General features: G+C 51.4%; 1 protein-coding gene across 2 annotated transcripts in view; it reads left to right on the forward strand.

Annotated features, from left to right (window-relative positions):
* The window catches only part of IGF2BP1 (insulin like growth factor 2 mRNA binding protein 1), a 40,300-nt gene that overhangs the window by 11,768 nt on the left and 12,235 nt on the right, over positions 1 to 16,297 (forward strand). For both annotated transcript variants that reach the window (XM_079798385.1, XM_079798384.1), the window contains exons 3-5: positions 13,011 to 13,059; positions 13,587 to 13,638; positions 15,537 to 15,600. In XM_079798385.1, coding sequence (XP_079654511.1) covers positions 13,011 to 13,059; positions 13,587 to 13,638; positions 15,537 to 15,600 — 165 coding nt within the window. The remainder of the gene's footprint in view (positions 1 to 13,010; positions 13,060 to 13,586; positions 13,639 to 15,536; positions 15,601 to 16,297) is intronic.

Consider the following 16,297-nt stretch of genomic DNA (forward strand, 5'->3'; position numbering starts at 1 on the left):
TCCAGCAAGCACTTTCACTTTAGATCCAGGAAAAGCTGTGGGACAGCAGAGGCCAAGAGGCTGTAGTAAAATGAGAGGCACACAACCTCGGGAACGAAAACACAGAGGTAAGGGAAGCTTTGAGCTAAGCTGTGTTTTGGAGGACAGGCAGAAAAAATGGAGGCTTGGATTAAGGAGAGCGCATTGTCGAGAGGGCTGGCATGCCAGTGGGGAGAGGGGCTCAGGTCAGTGGGGCAGATGTTTCTGTTTATTTCCTTTCTTGAGCCTTTTCTTTGCTCCTGAGCACTGTGCCCAGGTGATGTGGTCAAAAGATGAGCGTCTTCTACAAGCATGGGGAGCGTTCATTGAGTGTCTGCTCAGAGCTGGTCCGTGTTCAGTGACTCCCACAAGGTATTCATCCTCATGCTGTAGGAGGAGGAACTAACTGAAGCTCTGGGTGGTGAAAGTCATACCTGAGGAAGGAGTAGCGTTAGGTTTAAACCCAGGCCTTTCTACCTCCAAGGCTCAGCTCTCTCTTACAAGGTGGGAACAGCTCTAATGCTCTGAGAAGTTGATTCTTATCTTGAGCTTTTTTCATCCGTAGCATAAGGTTAGCAAATAAAAACACGCCCAACACTGACTTCTCCATGCTCTGAATCTTCTTACTCCCCAGCCGTTTCATACCTGCTTTGCATTGTATTTCTCTCCCACTTGTTGGGATTTTCAGGCAATCTTGAGTGATTGAAGAAATCTAAGTAATTCTTCCTTTGTCTGGGTAGCTAAGATGGGCATTGGGAATATTTTGCTCTTGGAAAGAAATCACTCATGGAGAAGGACTTGAGTGGGGTTAGACTTCGGGTATCAGTCTCAGCCCTTCTCTCACATGTGCAGACCGTGGGAATCTAGGATCAATATCTTTTCCTGGATCTCGTTTCCTCATCTCAATTCTCCAGAAACCCCATAAAATAAGCTGCCTAAGTATTTTGAGTTGTATGAGTCTCCATCCTTTAGCACTTCTGTTAGGAACCTGGGCTGATCACCCCCCCCCCCCAACCCCCCTTGCTTTTGTTTGAGTTCAACCTTGGAGAAAATAGGAGGTTGGTGGTGGGGGGAGGTCAGGGAGGGACATTCCTTTGTTACATTCCTACAGAATCCTAATTCATAGTTCATACATGTTTTTGAGGAGCAAGAACCCATTTGCCTTTCTCCTTGACAAGCAGGAGCAGGCTTCACGGTACAATGACACTTGTTGACTGGTGTCACCTTGGGCCAGTCCCTTAACGCCTCTGAGCCTGTTACTTTAACTGCAGAAAGGAAATAAGAGTATTCTTGATCTTCTGTGGTTGTTTAGAGGCAGCGATGTTCAGCCTTTTAAAAAATTTTATCTCATGGCACACAAACTAATTACTAAAATTCTGCGGCACACCAAAAACTGTATTTTTTTGCCCATCTGACAAAAAAAGCAGGTATAATTTTTATTCATTCACACGGGATGGCTCTTGTTTCGTTGGCTGTTGTCTTTTTTTTTTTAATTTGACAGTCGGAGGGAAAAGAGATCAGAGCCCCTGACTAGTCAGGTACTGCATATTTTAAAAATTCTTGGGGCGCACCCGTTGAAAAATCGCTGGGTTAGAGGCTCCGATCAACCTCTTGTCCTCGTTCTAGGTTCATAGGAAAATGTGGTGTAAAGAAGTACCTGGTAAACTCTCAAGTTCTTTGCACATGTGAGGTATTAATAAGGTTATCACTAATGGGTGGCACCCCAAAAGGGCAGACAAAAGCAAGGGATTCTCACCCTCAGACAAATGCCCTGCTCTTCGTGGGGGTGATGGGGCTGTGGAGGCTCCCAGAACGCTCTGGGGGGGAGGAGGGCCTTTTATCTGCAGGCCCGGAGGGGCGCATGGCCCCTGCGTTCTTGCCCCCAGCCCAGCCCACCGCACTCCCAGGCCCCGGTCCTGCCTTCTCAGTGGGAGGCCTCCTCCCGCAGCCCCGCCGAGGTCTCTAAGGAATGCCGCCTCCCGGGCCATTTTCTCCCCTCCCAGCTTCTGCGGCCCCACTGCCAGCCCCCCACCCCCAGCCGGTTCCCACTTAAATGCTTGCAGGCCTGTTTGCAGCGGGAAGCCCCCTCCCCCACAGGACCACCGCAGTCACAGCCCTGACCACGGGGAGGTCGGGTCTGGATTTACTAAAGGACCCCGGAGGGGGAGCCTGCCCCTTGCTGGCTGCCTGGCTCGCCGATGGGGTCGGGTTTCGGCTGGTGGCTCTGGAGAGAGAGACAAAGGGCAAAGTCCTGGTCCCCACCCCCACCCGGCGGCCCCCAGCGCCTGTCCCCTCCCCCTCCGGGCCCCGGGCGGGTAGCCGAGGGCCCCCTGGGCCGGGTGGGACCGGCTCGGGGAGAGTCGGGGTACCTAGGGGATTCTGGTGGCAGAACATTCTAGACTGGTGGGGGGTCCCGGGGGCATCCTCTGTCCCCCTCCCCGCTGAGCCGGGCCCACCCAGCGGCGGGGGCGGGCGGGTGAGCGCTCAGCCTTCCCGGGGTAGGTGCGAGGGGCTGGGGGAAGGGGCCGCCCACGTGGGGCACCGGCCGACGCCAGCCCGGCCGCTCAGCTGCTCAGGCCTTCTCAATTGCCCGTTCATGAGGGCGCCCCTCCTCCCCCCAGCTGCCGCCGCCCTCCCCCACCCCCAGCTGCCGCCGCCCTTCCCAGGCACCCCGCCTTCTCCCCAGTTGCCCTGCCTGCGCCCCCTTTCCACCCGGAAAGCTGCGCTCCGCGCTTGTGGTCCCGGGGCTGGTTAGGGACCGTGCCCCCGGCTCCTGGCCAAGGATGGCTGAGACCAAGCTGCAAGGCACCATTAGTGGTCCCAGACGGACCCGGACCCGGACCCGGACCCGGACCCGGACCCGGGACCCGGACCCGGACCGGGAGAGAGAGAGAGAGAGACCTCTACAGAGAGGGCGTGATGCTGCTGCCCCCAGCCAGGGCAGGACTGGGGTGGGCAGGACTGGGGTGGGCAGGACTGGGGTGGGCAGGACCGGGGTGGGCAGGACCGGGGTGGGCAGGACCGGGGTGGGCAGCCCGGCCGGGGGAGCGTTGTTCTGATGAGGAACCTCCTCACTAGGGAGAGGCAAACGCCAGCTTCCTGAAGTCTCTGACCACCCGCAGGTCTTTGGCAGCCCAAGTGGCGATGATGACTGTCGAGGTGGTTCGCCTCTGTTGGAGGGACAGCGCCTCTCCATTAATAGAACACGTGATTATTTTTACCGAATGCTGGGATGCAGCCTCATCCTTTCCCAGGGAACGTGAGACTCCAAGAATAACTAAATCTCAGTCTTGTTCTCTGCGCACAACCGTGAATGGCCGGGACCGATTTCTCTTGCTTCTGAGAGCTTCACCTCAAAATCCTTGTCTTGAGCCGGGCTCTCCAAGCTGGCCGTCCCCCCCAGGAGACACTCGACCTTTCTCCATTTTGCGGGCATGTCCCACGCCGCTGTCCACGGAGGGCCCGCTCCGTCCGTAGCTAGGTCTCTGGGCCTCAGGAGCGCAGACGGCCTGGTTCGGAAGCTTTCCGGAGAGATGCTGACGTCTCCACGAGGCAGGGGTGAGAGCTAAACCAGCATGTCCTGTGAGGCTGGCCCGGGACATGGTCTTTCTGGCCCCCTTTCCCCTTTCCTTCCGTCAGCCCCAGGGAAGACCCCAGAAACTTCCCGCTGCCCGCTCGAGAAGGATGGCGAGCGGTGGCCACTGCTGGTAACCCCACGGTTAATCCCTTCCCCACACCACTGCTGGCCTCAACCGGGAAGGCTGCACTGCTCGCGTTTGGTCCTCTCTTTTTTTGTCCCCGCATGTTAGGTTTATTCTGAGGGTTTCTTCTCCACGCCTCCCCGCGCCCCCCCCCCCCCCCATTATCTTTCCTCCCACTTCCCACTGTAGAGCTCACGTGGCCGGCTTCCGCCCAGGTGAAGGGTAAGATTCTAGGCAGAGAGAGAACGGTGGAGGGAGGAGGGAGTGACATTTGGCCCAGGCAGACTTGGGAGATTTGTCTGGAAAGAGCTCCACTGACTCAGAGCTTCTGTTTTGGCTTCCTCTGGCGCTGCCCAGATGGGCAGGGGAAAAAAAAAATACGGGTTCTCTCGTCAAACCGTGTATTTCCGAGACGAGAGAATGGAGCAAAGTATTCCTTCTTGAGGTTTGCTCGCTCGCGAGCACCAGGGAGCACCTCCTCACTCTGGGTCACCCCGTTGTTTCCTTGCCCGTGCCAAACCTAGAGGAAATTTCGCGAGATCGAATGTTTACCCTTTTCCCCTGCTAACAAATCTGACAGTCATCCAGCCGTATTATAGTGTAGTTAGATCTTGTGCAAGTTAAATCCTGTGCCCAAATTAGAGCCGCCTGCAGTAAAAGCCAGTTGGCACGCACTTAGCCATACAGAATATGGGCACTTTTCCTGCTGCTGACATCGGGGCTGCACAGACTCTGCCGTGTTAACACTTCGTGTCAGAGAGAAAGCAGCGAGGTGTGGTGAGATGAGCATAAACCACTAATCTGGGGCGGGGGCGGGGGGGGGGGGGAGCTGAGTTCTAGTCCTTCCTCAGCGATGCCATGTTCTTCCCTTTTCTTGAGCCTCAGTTTCTCCACCTGTAAAGTCAGAGTGACTGTGTAGGACCCTCTCAGGCTTGGGGCTTACAGCTCCCCTGCCTCGTTGTTTGAATCTTACTTCCTTCAACTGAACCTGGTGTGAGGTGTGTGCATCCTTGGTCATGGATAAGCCCAGTGACAATATCCTCTGTCCTGACTCCCGGTAGACCAGGAACATAATCCAATATGGTACAAGATGCCCTGGCCAGGTAGCTCAGTTGGTTAGAGCGTCATCCTGATACGCCAAGGTTGCAGGTTCAATCCCTGGTCAGGACACATACAAGAATCAACCAGTGGCCCTAGCCGGTTTGACTCAGTGGATAGAGCGTCGGCCTGCGAACTGAAAGGTCCCAGGTTCAGTTCCAGTCAAGGGCACATGCCCGGGTCCCCGGGTCTTGCAGGAGGCAGCCGATCCATGATTCTCTCTCTGGCCTTCCCCTTGGTGGTGGCACTGCTCTGCCTGGTTCCACACCTTCCAGTAGGTCAGTGTTTTCTTTTCCAGCCCCAGCCCTGCTCATCAACCCACCTGCCTGCCCGCCTTACTGCCTGTCTGGCTGCCCTGCCTCTGGATCAGCCTGGCACGGAGCCCTGGGCATGAGGCCAGCTCCTCCTCCCCTCCCCAGCCCCGCCTCCTTTCTCAGCTATTGCCATGCCTGGAGCGTGCCAGGTCCGCCCCCTTCAGAAGCTTTGGACAATTATTTTTTTTCTCCACCTCTCCACCACTGTAGGGAGGAGGCAGGGTGGGGAGGAAGGACTAGGTCAATGGGGATCTTATGGAAAAGGCACAGGTTGGCACCTTAGGGACATCTTTTATGTGTGACTTCCAGCTGGGAAAAACAACTGGGAAGGGAGCCAGCTTCGCGAGAGTGCTTCTACTCCCGCGTCAGCCGCCTAGGACTCTTGTTGCGTCCGATCACCCACTTCTGCAGGGATCCACTGGACAGCGCACCTCCACGCCTCAGCTAACTTTGTCCGTTTCCTTCTCCCATTCCTAACCAAAGTGGGGTCCCCTGCTGGACTGTAAACTCCATGAGAACAGGAGGCACGCCTGCCATCGACACTCTAGGCTCTGCACTATAGCACAGTGCCCAGCCCCATCCAAGAGAAATGCAGCCCTGGCTGGTGTGGCTCAGTGGGTAGAGCTTTGGCCTGCGGACTGAAGGGTCCCGGGTTTGATTCCGGTCGAGGGCACATGCCTCGATTGCAGGCTCCCGGCCCTGGTTGGGGGCATGCGGGAGGCAGCCAATCGCTATGTCTCTTCCCCTCCCTTCCATTCTCTAAAAAAAAAAACAACAAAAAAATCAATGGAAAAAATATCCAAAACAAAAATGCAATGGGGGACACGTACAAGTATACATTTTCTAATAGCTACATTAAAAAAGGAAAAAAGGGGAAATTAATGAAAAGGTTAATTCAGAGATTGATTTAAAAATTAAAAAGATTTGTTCAACATGGAATCAATATGAACAAAGAGATATTTTACTTGGGGGTGGGCACTAAATCTTAAGTCTTAGCAATTCCAGTGTGCCTGTTTTTACATTGAAAGCCCATCTCAATTCATAGTCTGAGTTTTCAATGGGAACACTTGTTTATGAAATTTAGGTTTCATAAACTTTAAAGATGAAAAGGCTGAATTATATAAACAGTTAAAGGTAAATGGAATTAAAATCCAGTTGCTCAGTTGCAGTAGCCACATTTCAAGTGCTCAATAGTGACACGTGACTAGTGGCTACTGCAGTGTGGACAGCACAGGCCCCGTGCGTAGTAGGTGCCAAGGAAATCTGTGGGATGAGTGACTCCAGCATCGGCCTCCAGAAACCTTGAGAAAAGTCCTGATATGGAGCTTTTTGACCGATGATTAGAATTAAATGACCATGGTGTGTTTCCGCAGGTTTGAAACATCTCAGTTGCTCCCTCATGTCCAGTGTCTAAGCAATAACCCCCAACCTCAGTCAAGCTTGGTTTTCTAATTGCCTTGGGCTAGTTTCTTCCCGACGGCCCTGCAGGTTTGAGTGGAGACTGGGACATCAATGGGGATGGAGTGAAATGTGTAGACCTGTGGGAGGGAGTCTTTATGATAAAGGATTCCAAAGTCTCCATTAACCCCTGAAATTTTGAAATTGTGTGCTAAAATGTTTGCATTGTTCTGGTCGAGAGTGATCACGTTTTCTAATGGGAACCAAGTCTCAAAAGAAAGGTTATTAAAAAAAATATATATATATATATTTTATTGATTTCAGAGAGGAAGGGAGAGGGAGAGAGGGATAGAAACATCAATGATGAGAGAGAATCATTGATCAGCTACCTCCTGCACGCTCGCTCCATACTGGGGATGAGCCTGCAACCTGGGCATGTACCCTTGACGGGAATCAAACCTGGGACCCTTCATTCCCAGGCCGATGCTCTATCCACTGAGCAAACCCAGCTAGGGCAGAAAGGTTAGAATGATTAACATAGACCATTAGAAAATCCCTTTAAGAATGTAGGTGACCCAAGATCCTGTAAAGTTGACTAATCCTTATCCTTTTTTTCCCCAGATGTAAGAAACAGGTCCAGAAGGTTGAAGGCTTGACTTGCCCAAGGCCCCACAGCCTGCTAGGCAGAGGGAATCACGGCCTGGGGGAGGGGTGGAGGTGAAGGGTCTAATTTGGAGATCCTGGCTTAATCCTAGCTCTCGGTGGAGATAAAAGTCCAGGTTTGACTCACAGTAGGAGCCTCTGGGGATTGGAGCCTCCAGCTAAACCAATTTTCCAAAACCTACTGTCTCCGTCCTCCCTTCTGCTGGCTGGCCCCACCCTGGCTTAAAGGAACTCCTCCCTCCAGGGAGGGGTGAGGCCATCTTCAGGGTTGAAGATGGCTCCTTCCTGTCTGGGGTTGGGGTGGAAAGAGGTAGGAGCAGGTTTGCTAAGGATTGGGAAAAGCAGTCCCTGAGGCAGTCTGCAGCCCTCCCCCCCCCCCCACCCCCCGCCTCCCAGGGAGGAGAGTCACCGTTCCTTTGTGCATTGTGAGAAGGGTCCCGCCTGTGCTGCTGCTCCTTACTCTGCCTGCCCCCAGCAGGCGTCTAACCAGCGCCTGGATTCTTGCTAATAAAACACCAGTAGGAAAGCCTCATAAGTCTAGACGCATCCATTTGGAACCTTCATCCCTGCCCAGCGTGACTCCGTGGTTAGAGCATCGACCCGAGCTCCGATGGGGCAGGGGTTCTGTCCCCAGTCCCGGTGAGTTTAGGAGGCAGCCCATAGATGGTTTTCTCTCACATCGATTTTCTCTCTCTCCCTCTCCTCTCTCCCCTCTCTTCCACTCTCTCTAAAAATGGAAAAAATATCCTTGGGTAAGGATCCACCAAAAAAATTTGAAACCTTTAATGACTTCATAATCAAGTGAGCTAGAATAATTAAAAGAACAACAACCCTTTTGCTAAAAAAAAAAAAGGCATAAAAATGTGGAGAGGATAGATAATGTAACAACTCCCACTACCCATCACCTAGCTTTAAAAATTATCAATTTATATCTAAACAGTTTTCTTCTGTTCCCCTGATTATTTTTGGGGCAAATCCTAGTTATGCCATTTCTTCTGCAATTATTTCAATACATATTTCTAAAATGTAGGAACTTTAAAAATCACTGATTTTTTTTAAACCATATTTTTTTAAGTTGATATTTAGAGAGAGGAAGGAAGAGAGAGAAAAAAGAAGCATCGAAGTGAGAGAAAAACATCTATTGGCACACCCTCCCCGCACCCACCCCATGTGGACAGAACCCAAAACCTGGTATGTGGCCTGACCAGGAATCAAGCCCGCCACCTTCTGGTGTACGGGATGACACCCCAGCCAACCGAGCCACACCAGCCAGGGCATCACTGATTTTAGAGAGAGAAGAAGGAGATGGGAGCGAGAGAAAGAAAGAAACACTGATTTGTTGTTCCACTTACTTAAGCACTCATTGGTTGAGGATCAAACTCGAAACCTTGGCATATCAGGATGACACTCTAACCAACTGAGCTACCTGGCCAGGACTATCACTGATCTTTTATTTATTTTTATTTCAGAGAAGAAGAGAGGGGGAGAGAGAGAGAAACATCAGTGATGAGAGAGAATCATTGATTGGGTGCCTCCTGCACGTCTCCTACTGGGAATCGAGTCCACAACCCAGGCATGTGTCCTTGACAGGAATTGAACCCAGGACTCTTCAGCCCATAGGCCAAGGCTCTAGCCACTGAGCCAAACCAGCCAGGGCGCCATCGCTGTGATTTTTAAAAAATTAACAATATTATCAAATATCTAGTCCACATTCAATATGCCATAGAGTCACTTTTTATCTAACTGGAAATGTTCTGGAAAACCGAGGCGAGTTGTTTTGAGCAGCACTCATTTGGCAGGCCCACTGTTCACCACGTTGTGTGAACTCTGACTATTTTAAATTTCTCCTCGAGCCTGACACAACTATATTTTGGCAAAGGCCTGTGTCCTTAATGCCATCAAAAAGGCAGCGGAGCCCTAGCCGTTTGGCTCAGTGGATAGAGCCTTGGCCTGCAGACTGAAGGGTCCCGGGTTCGATTCCGGTCAAAGGCACATACCTGGGTTGCGGGCTCGATCCCCAGTAGGGGGTGTACAGGAGGCAGCAATCAATGATTCTCTCATTATTGATGTTTCTATCTCTCTCCTTTCCTCTCTGAAATCAGTAAAAAAATATGTTTTTTAAAAAGGCAGTGGAGTGGACAGTGCAAAGAGCCTGGAAAGAGACAAGCTTTGGGTTCAAATCCTGGCTGTGGCTCTTGGTAGCTGTGTGACTTGGCAAAGATACTCAGCCCCCCAATCCCAGGACCCCCGTGTGTCAAACGGACCCGGGAATGAGGGGTTTATAGGAGGTGCTTAGTCTCAGAGTCTGGTATGAAATATTAGGCTCTTCCAAGTTGACCCATTTTCTTCCCATTCTGTCGGTCAGTGACACTTGACTGAAAAGGTGGAAAGGACAAGAACTTCCTGCCCAGGGAGAACTGCCAGCCCTACTTCCGGGTGCCCAGCCCCTGCACTTCCTGCGTCTCTTACTCACTCCCTGTGCCGGGCACGGATGCGCTCTCCTCTGATCGCTCCTGGAATCTGCCCTGGGCTTGAGAAGAACGCTTCCTTGGTTCCTGTGGCCCTCTGCCCCCTGCTTGTCTCTTGCTTTGGAGAGGTGGGTCCCCAGATACAGAGCAGCCCCAGGGCCCAGTAACTGCCCTGCAGGTCAGGGCAGGCAGAGGTCAGAAGAAGATACAGGGTGTTGGCACCAGGGAAATAATTACGCTGGTGCATCTCATGTGCTTTGCCTGGGGCTAGTGGCTTCTTTCACTCAACAGGTTTATCAGCTCGGGGGTGGAGGGTGGGTGGGTGGTGGTTTCCCAACGTTAGGGGTTCTCTTGCCTTTTCTGAGCAGCAGATGTTGGGGTTCAGGCGGGGCTCTGTGTAGCGCCTGTTTAATACCTGCAGAGCAAAGGCACTGCCCAGCTCCAGTGGATCCACTCGGGGGCTGGAGCGCGTCCCTTTAGTTGTCACAGGGAGGTGGGACTCTAGGCTGTTATTTCCCACTATTTCCCCACCAGTGCAGAAGACTTAACTACTTGACTGTCACTCTGAGCTGCTCATGGTCAGCCCTGCCTTCCTGCCTCTTCCCATGCTTACCTGGACACCTGCAGGCTCCTGGGGCCTGGGACAGGGATTGAGCACCGTGGCATGGTAGGCATCCTGCTTTAAGTCCTCCAAAAGCCCTATCTATCCACCTTCCGCAGGAGGAAACCAAGGTACCGAGCAGTCAGGGCTCTCTTAGCTTCCACCGGATCCCCCCAACCCTCAGCACACTGCCCTTGCCCGGCTGCAGCTGTAAATGTTTGTAAGTGGAATGAGTTACCCAGGGGCCCGAGGGAGAGTCCAGTTCTCTGCGTCGCCCCAAGTGCTTTGGGCCTGAAAGAAACTAGGTAGCACCATACTTTATAACAGTGATGGCGAACCTATGACACGCGTGTCAGCACTGACACGCGTAGCCATTTCTGATGACATACGGCCGCTGGGGCGGCCGCGTGCCGAGGATGAAACGTTTGCTGCTCCTGAGGATGAAACATTTGCGAAATAATGTTTTTTCCTCAAAGTGACACACTACCCGAGTTATGCTCAGTTTTTTGGCGAAGTTTGACACACCAAGCTCAAAAGGTTGCTCATCACTGCCTATAGAGAGGAGGCCAAGGACTTAAAAGACAAAGGCTCCTCGTGTCAGGGTTGGAGGCCTGCAGGGGCCTGGAGTTGGGCTCCTAGGACTGGGCGTGTGCCCTGAGGGGTGACGCAGGGCGGGCGACAGGATGTCTTTTCCTTCATTGGTTGGATGGCCCTGCCCCCTCCTCCCCTTCTCCTGGAACATTCCACACATTCCAGACTGCCATTGCTTTCAGGATATGGATTAACATCCCAAGCAGATATTTGATTTCACCACCGCCACCCCTCTCCAACCCTTCCCCACCCTGAAGAGAAAGCCCCTAAAACTGGGAGTTCCAAGTAGGAGGAGGGTATTTTTGACCTTTGACCTGAGATAATGCTAAGAGGCCATTTGAAAGCTATTCAGACTGAACTACCGCACTGGGGTTGCTTTAGGCAGACAGCGGCCACCCCCCACCCCGCTGCCTTCTTCCAGAGAGTTCCCCTGAGGGAGGTCCTGGGCTTGGGGACATGGCTGTGAGCCCAATCAGTGTTCTCGGTCTCCCAAGGTGCAATAATTTCCTCCTCAATTCTCCAGCAGTTTGACTTCCATTGTAAGGGGTCTGGATTTTCTCTGTCCATTTGGCCACCACATGAGTCTCTCCCTCTTGGCCAGCGTGTTATCACAAGAGGGTGGATCTGAGGACCTGGGACTGGACTCGTGTCTGATCTTTATTCTTTTGCCCTGCTCTAGTCTGACCTCCGCAGATCAGATTTGTGAACCAGCCAAAGCCATGGGCACAGATTCTCCTCAACTCACCCTCATTTCTTCCTAAGTTACTTCATCCCCAGGAGAGGTGTCCTTACCTACGCCATCCGTGACTTTTCACGCTCAGCCGCAGAGCTAGAAGAGTCTTGGAGACCCTTTGTCCCCATTTTGCAGCTGAAGACACTTGGGGTCCCCCAGGGGGGAGGCAAGTGAGCTGGCCCAGGGCAGAACCAAGTTGGAAGCGGCTGTAGTTAGAGCTTAGCACCCCTTCCCTTGGTGCCCTGTGTTCCAGCAAACCTACATGATCCCCACTGCTTAGGAATACTGCGGCCTGGAGCTTCAGGGGCTCAGTCAGACCAACACCCAGTCCGAGGCAGTGTAAGGGCTAGAACTGGACTTGCTTGCCTCCTAGTCCAGTTTTTCCTCATACCACTAGAATTTTATTGGACTGTGTCCCTGAACTAAGATTTTGTGATCAAGGATAGGCAAAGACTGTAATGACAATTGACCAATGCAGACAAGTCAATTAAAATGTTTTAAGCCTGAGGATTAGGGCATCGATTTGGGTGGTAACCAATTTCCCCGGGAGTCAACCTTGAACCTGAAAGCCTTCCTCGGGGGAAAATTATCTTTTTAAGGGGCATTTGAAAGATGGGAAGGAGACAAGTAGTTAACCGGGGAGAGAGGGCGGGAAGGTGGTGGTCAGAATGCTGGGTTATGTGTGTGTTAATCACTCCCACCGTAGTATTCACAAATGCATCTGTTATTATACTTTGCGAACTTACCCTAAGCCCTTTGCTAAGCTCTTTATAACATTGTCTAACATTACCTTGTATACCACCCCTTGAATAGGTATTATCCCTGTTTTACAAAGGAGGAAACAAAGCCCCAAAGGAGTTAAATAATCTTTTTCTTTTTTTTAATCTTTTAAAGATCAGTGCTAGGAAGTGGAGCCGGGGTTTAAATTTATACCTGCACAAAGCACTTAACTTCTGCAGTATTACCCTGATATTGTTTGTTTGCATATATGTCTCCCCTAATAAACTGTGAACACCTTGAGGCCAGGCACTTTGCCTATTTTGTGTAAATAGGTATCAGATTAATGAGTAATGTCTTACGTGGCTTTATATTTCTGAAATGTAGGGGGGGGCCTATGGATGGTTACTCAGGTTTCTCACTAGAGAAAGTAGATGAGAGACAAAGCAGATGCGATTTTTAGGGAATGATGTTACCCTAGTAATGCTCAGGGGCACCTGATTTTGATCTTCCTATCTGGTAGCAATGATAACAATTGTTATCTCCACACCAAATCTCTCTTCCAGAAGTTTATCATCCTTAGACTCTTAAGACTTTGGTGTTGAGTAGAGGGTAGGGCGATAGCCTGGCACCGGGATTAAAAACAGCAAAGTCACAGTCCCCGGAAGCATTCCAAACTGTCACTAACCCTGTTCCCTCTGATTTCAGGAGTCGGAAAATTCAGATCCGAAATATTCCACCCCAGCTACGATGGGAAGTAAGTGATTGGGGGAACGCTCGGTGGCATGGGGTGGTGGAGACTGGATTAAGCCTGGGGCAGCCTGAGTTTGGCAGAGATAGTCTGGCTGGGGAGTCCTTTGGTGGTGTGGTTGGTGCTAGGCCAGGGATGCTGAGTGGAGGTTGGCTGGGTCTCGTCCTTAACCTAAGACGACCTATGTTAGTCCCTGGAACTTTTGTCCCTGTAGTGAAGGAGGTGGGAAGGGTGTTCCCTGAGCCCCAAACTTAGTGATGGCAGAGGTTGATTTCGGGCCCCAGGTGGCCCAGGTCTACTTCTAAAGAGGCCCTAAGTCCCTCTTTGAGCTTCAGTACATGTCTGCAAAGAAACCCCGACAGGTCACCACCAGCATTAGTACCCCAGAAAGGGCAAACTGAGCAGGTAATGCTCAATCCCCACCCAAGGCTCAGCCTGCGCCCCAGTGCTTTGGGATGCGGGGTGCCTAGTGGCTGGCCTTGGGCTAGTTCCTGGGTTGCTCAGAGTAGCCTTCCTCCCTCTCGTGCTCCTAGGTCCTGGACAGCCTGCTTGCTCAGTATGGAACAGTAGAGAACTGTGAACAAGGTAAGAGTGGGCAGAGGTGGTGGGGTGGTGGGTGCTGGAGGACTTTGAGGGGTCCGCTTTCCCTCATGTTCCGTGGGCAGATCTATTCGGCATGCCTAAAGAGGACAAAGTGTGGTATAGATACACTGGACTGAGGACCCGGACGTGTGGCTCTTACCTTGCGACAGGTTCCTCCTCTGTTCAATGAGACTTGAACAGAATCACTCATTCTTGACATTGGGTCCCAGGCTGCTAGGGGTCAACCACGGTAGAACTAAGATTTTAGAAATAACCCTAGCCAGTGTGGCTTAGTGGATTGAACATCTTCCCACACAGGAAGAGGTCGCTGGTTCGATTCTTGGTCAGGGTGGGCTCGAGCCCCATGTATGTGGCTTGCAGGAGGCAGCCAATCGATGTTTCTCTTCTCTCTTCTTCTTTCTCTAAAAATCAATAAAAACCTATTTAAAAAAAAGATTTTAGAAATAGTTTAAGAATGGAAATTGAGTGTTTATTATGGATAAGTCTGCCGCTCTTTTACTTTAAAAGCATCTCGATTCCCTCTTTTTGGCTGGAATAATCAACGGGTTGTTTCTTTTTTTGTTGGAATCTCTGATGGTCAGCGACATGTTTTTTGGTCATTGGGGGGAAAAAAGCAGAGGATTTATTACTTTTAAAAGAATGTTTGTTCATTTTTAGAGAGAAAGGAGGGGGGGGGGAAGGGAGGGAGAGGGAGACATCGATGTGAGAGGAACATCGATTGGCTACCTCCCGCCTGCCCTCTACTGGGGATTGAGCCCGAAATCCAGGCATGTGCCCTGACCAGGAATCAAACCGTCATCTCTTGGTTTCTGGGCCGATGCTCAGCCACTGAGGGCCACCGGCCGGGCTGGGGGATTATTCTTGCAGAAGCCGCCTCACCACCCAGGTGGGAGAACGCTGCTGCTGAAGGCCAGAAGGGTCAAGAGTGGTCCGCTTGAGGTTTGGTGGCCAAGTGCTTTCCTCAGCATTGTGGGACAGAGGCTTGAGTTTTGTCCATGCCCTCCACCCTGGGGTTGAGCAGGCCCAGGGGACCCCAAATCACAGGACAATGATGCATATGACAGAAGGTTAATTTTATTAATTTAAAAGGAGAAGTATGTGCCCAGACTGCCTGAGAGTCTAATGTCCGAGCCACTCTCCTCCCTGGGGGAAAGAATGTGTACGGTAATCAAATGAAAATCAAAGGGCTGCCTAGGAAGAGTTTGCGGGGATTAACGGCTGGCGTCCTGAGTTTGTGATGCCCTGAATGTGTGCATTTCCACGGTCACGGTGTTCGGAGGAGTCAGGAAATCCTTTCCTCTGGAGAAGATGCAAACACACTCATTCCTCACTCCCTGTCAACCCATTAGCTAGCTCCTAATACACATGCATTTGATTGGTGTATTCCTGAGGCTACTTAGTCCTCTAAAATGGATTTGGGTGTTCCCCAAATCCCTTCAGCCATATCCTTAAAGCTTGGGATGTTTACTCCTGTAAATTGCTAACCTCGGTGCGTGTTGATTTTTAACTAGTTTAACTTTCCAAGGGTAAATGTATCTCGCAGGCTGTTGTGTGGGCGTCTGACCTGCTGCCCAACTGCTGATGTATGGACTACAATGTAGCCCAGCTCTCTTGGGGGGCTGGGAAGGGAAATCAAAGGAAGATATAGAAAGGAAAAAGCAAGAATGTAAATTTAAGTTTTCTAGGGGTTCTGGTAAAATGGGCCTGAAGAGGCTCCGCTTTGCCTTGCCATTCAAGTATTTCACAAGCTCCAGAGGTTCTGCTACATGCCTTTACCTCACAGTGTGTAAGGGTGAGCCTTTAGCCCACAGGATTCTTCAGTGGCTTCTCCAGATTTCACTGCCCTAACCCTGGCCTCTGTTTTGCTTCCCTCCCGCCAGTGAACACGGAAAGTGAGACGGCCGTGGTGAATGTCACCTATTCCAACCGGGAACAGACCAGGCAGTGAGTGGGGCTGGCTGGGAGGGTCTTTGTGGGGTGTTGCTGGGTAGTTGGTTCAGGAATCTCAAAGGTTCAGTAATAGGACTGATGGCAAATAGATTGAAAGGGAGGGGCCCAAAGAACTCCCAGGGAAGATGGGAAATCTGTAGGGGAAAAGGTTGGCTTCTGAGAGATCTCTAGTTGCCCGAGAACGTCAGGGCTTTGCTGTGTTGGTGGCGCCATCTAGCGATAGCGAGGAAGAACTGCTATGTTTAAAGAAAAAGGATTTGTTAATGATAGGCTGTGGCGGGGCAGACATTTTTGCTAAGGTCCTGCAGTCTTCTTACACCCACACGGTCCCACTCCTTCTCCCTTTGGTTGAGTAATGAACACTGCTCACTCACTGGTACCGACCAACTGTACACATTACCCATCTACCCATTTATATCTATACTAGAGGCCCAATGCACGAAATTCGTGCAAGGGGCTCGGCCCTCACAACCGCGGCGGCTGCCCTTGGCCCTCGCCGCCCCAGCTTCGTCCGGAAGGTTGTCTGGCTCTCCATTCTAATTAGCATATTACGCTTTTATTATTATAGATGGACCCTGTCAATACATAGGCCTTAGGCCACATGTTGCTGTTGATGGCTCTCTTGCTGCTTCATCATGTTTCCTCCAACTTAGGCTACACTGTAAAATCCCAGCACTTTCTCACATCTCAT

This window comes from Cnephaeus nilssonii, assembly GCF_951640355.1.
Source record: "Cnephaeus nilssonii genome assembly, chromosome: 19".
NCBI classification, from domain to species: domain Eukaryota; kingdom Metazoa; phylum Chordata; class Mammalia; order Chiroptera; family Vespertilionidae; genus Cnephaeus; species Cnephaeus nilssonii.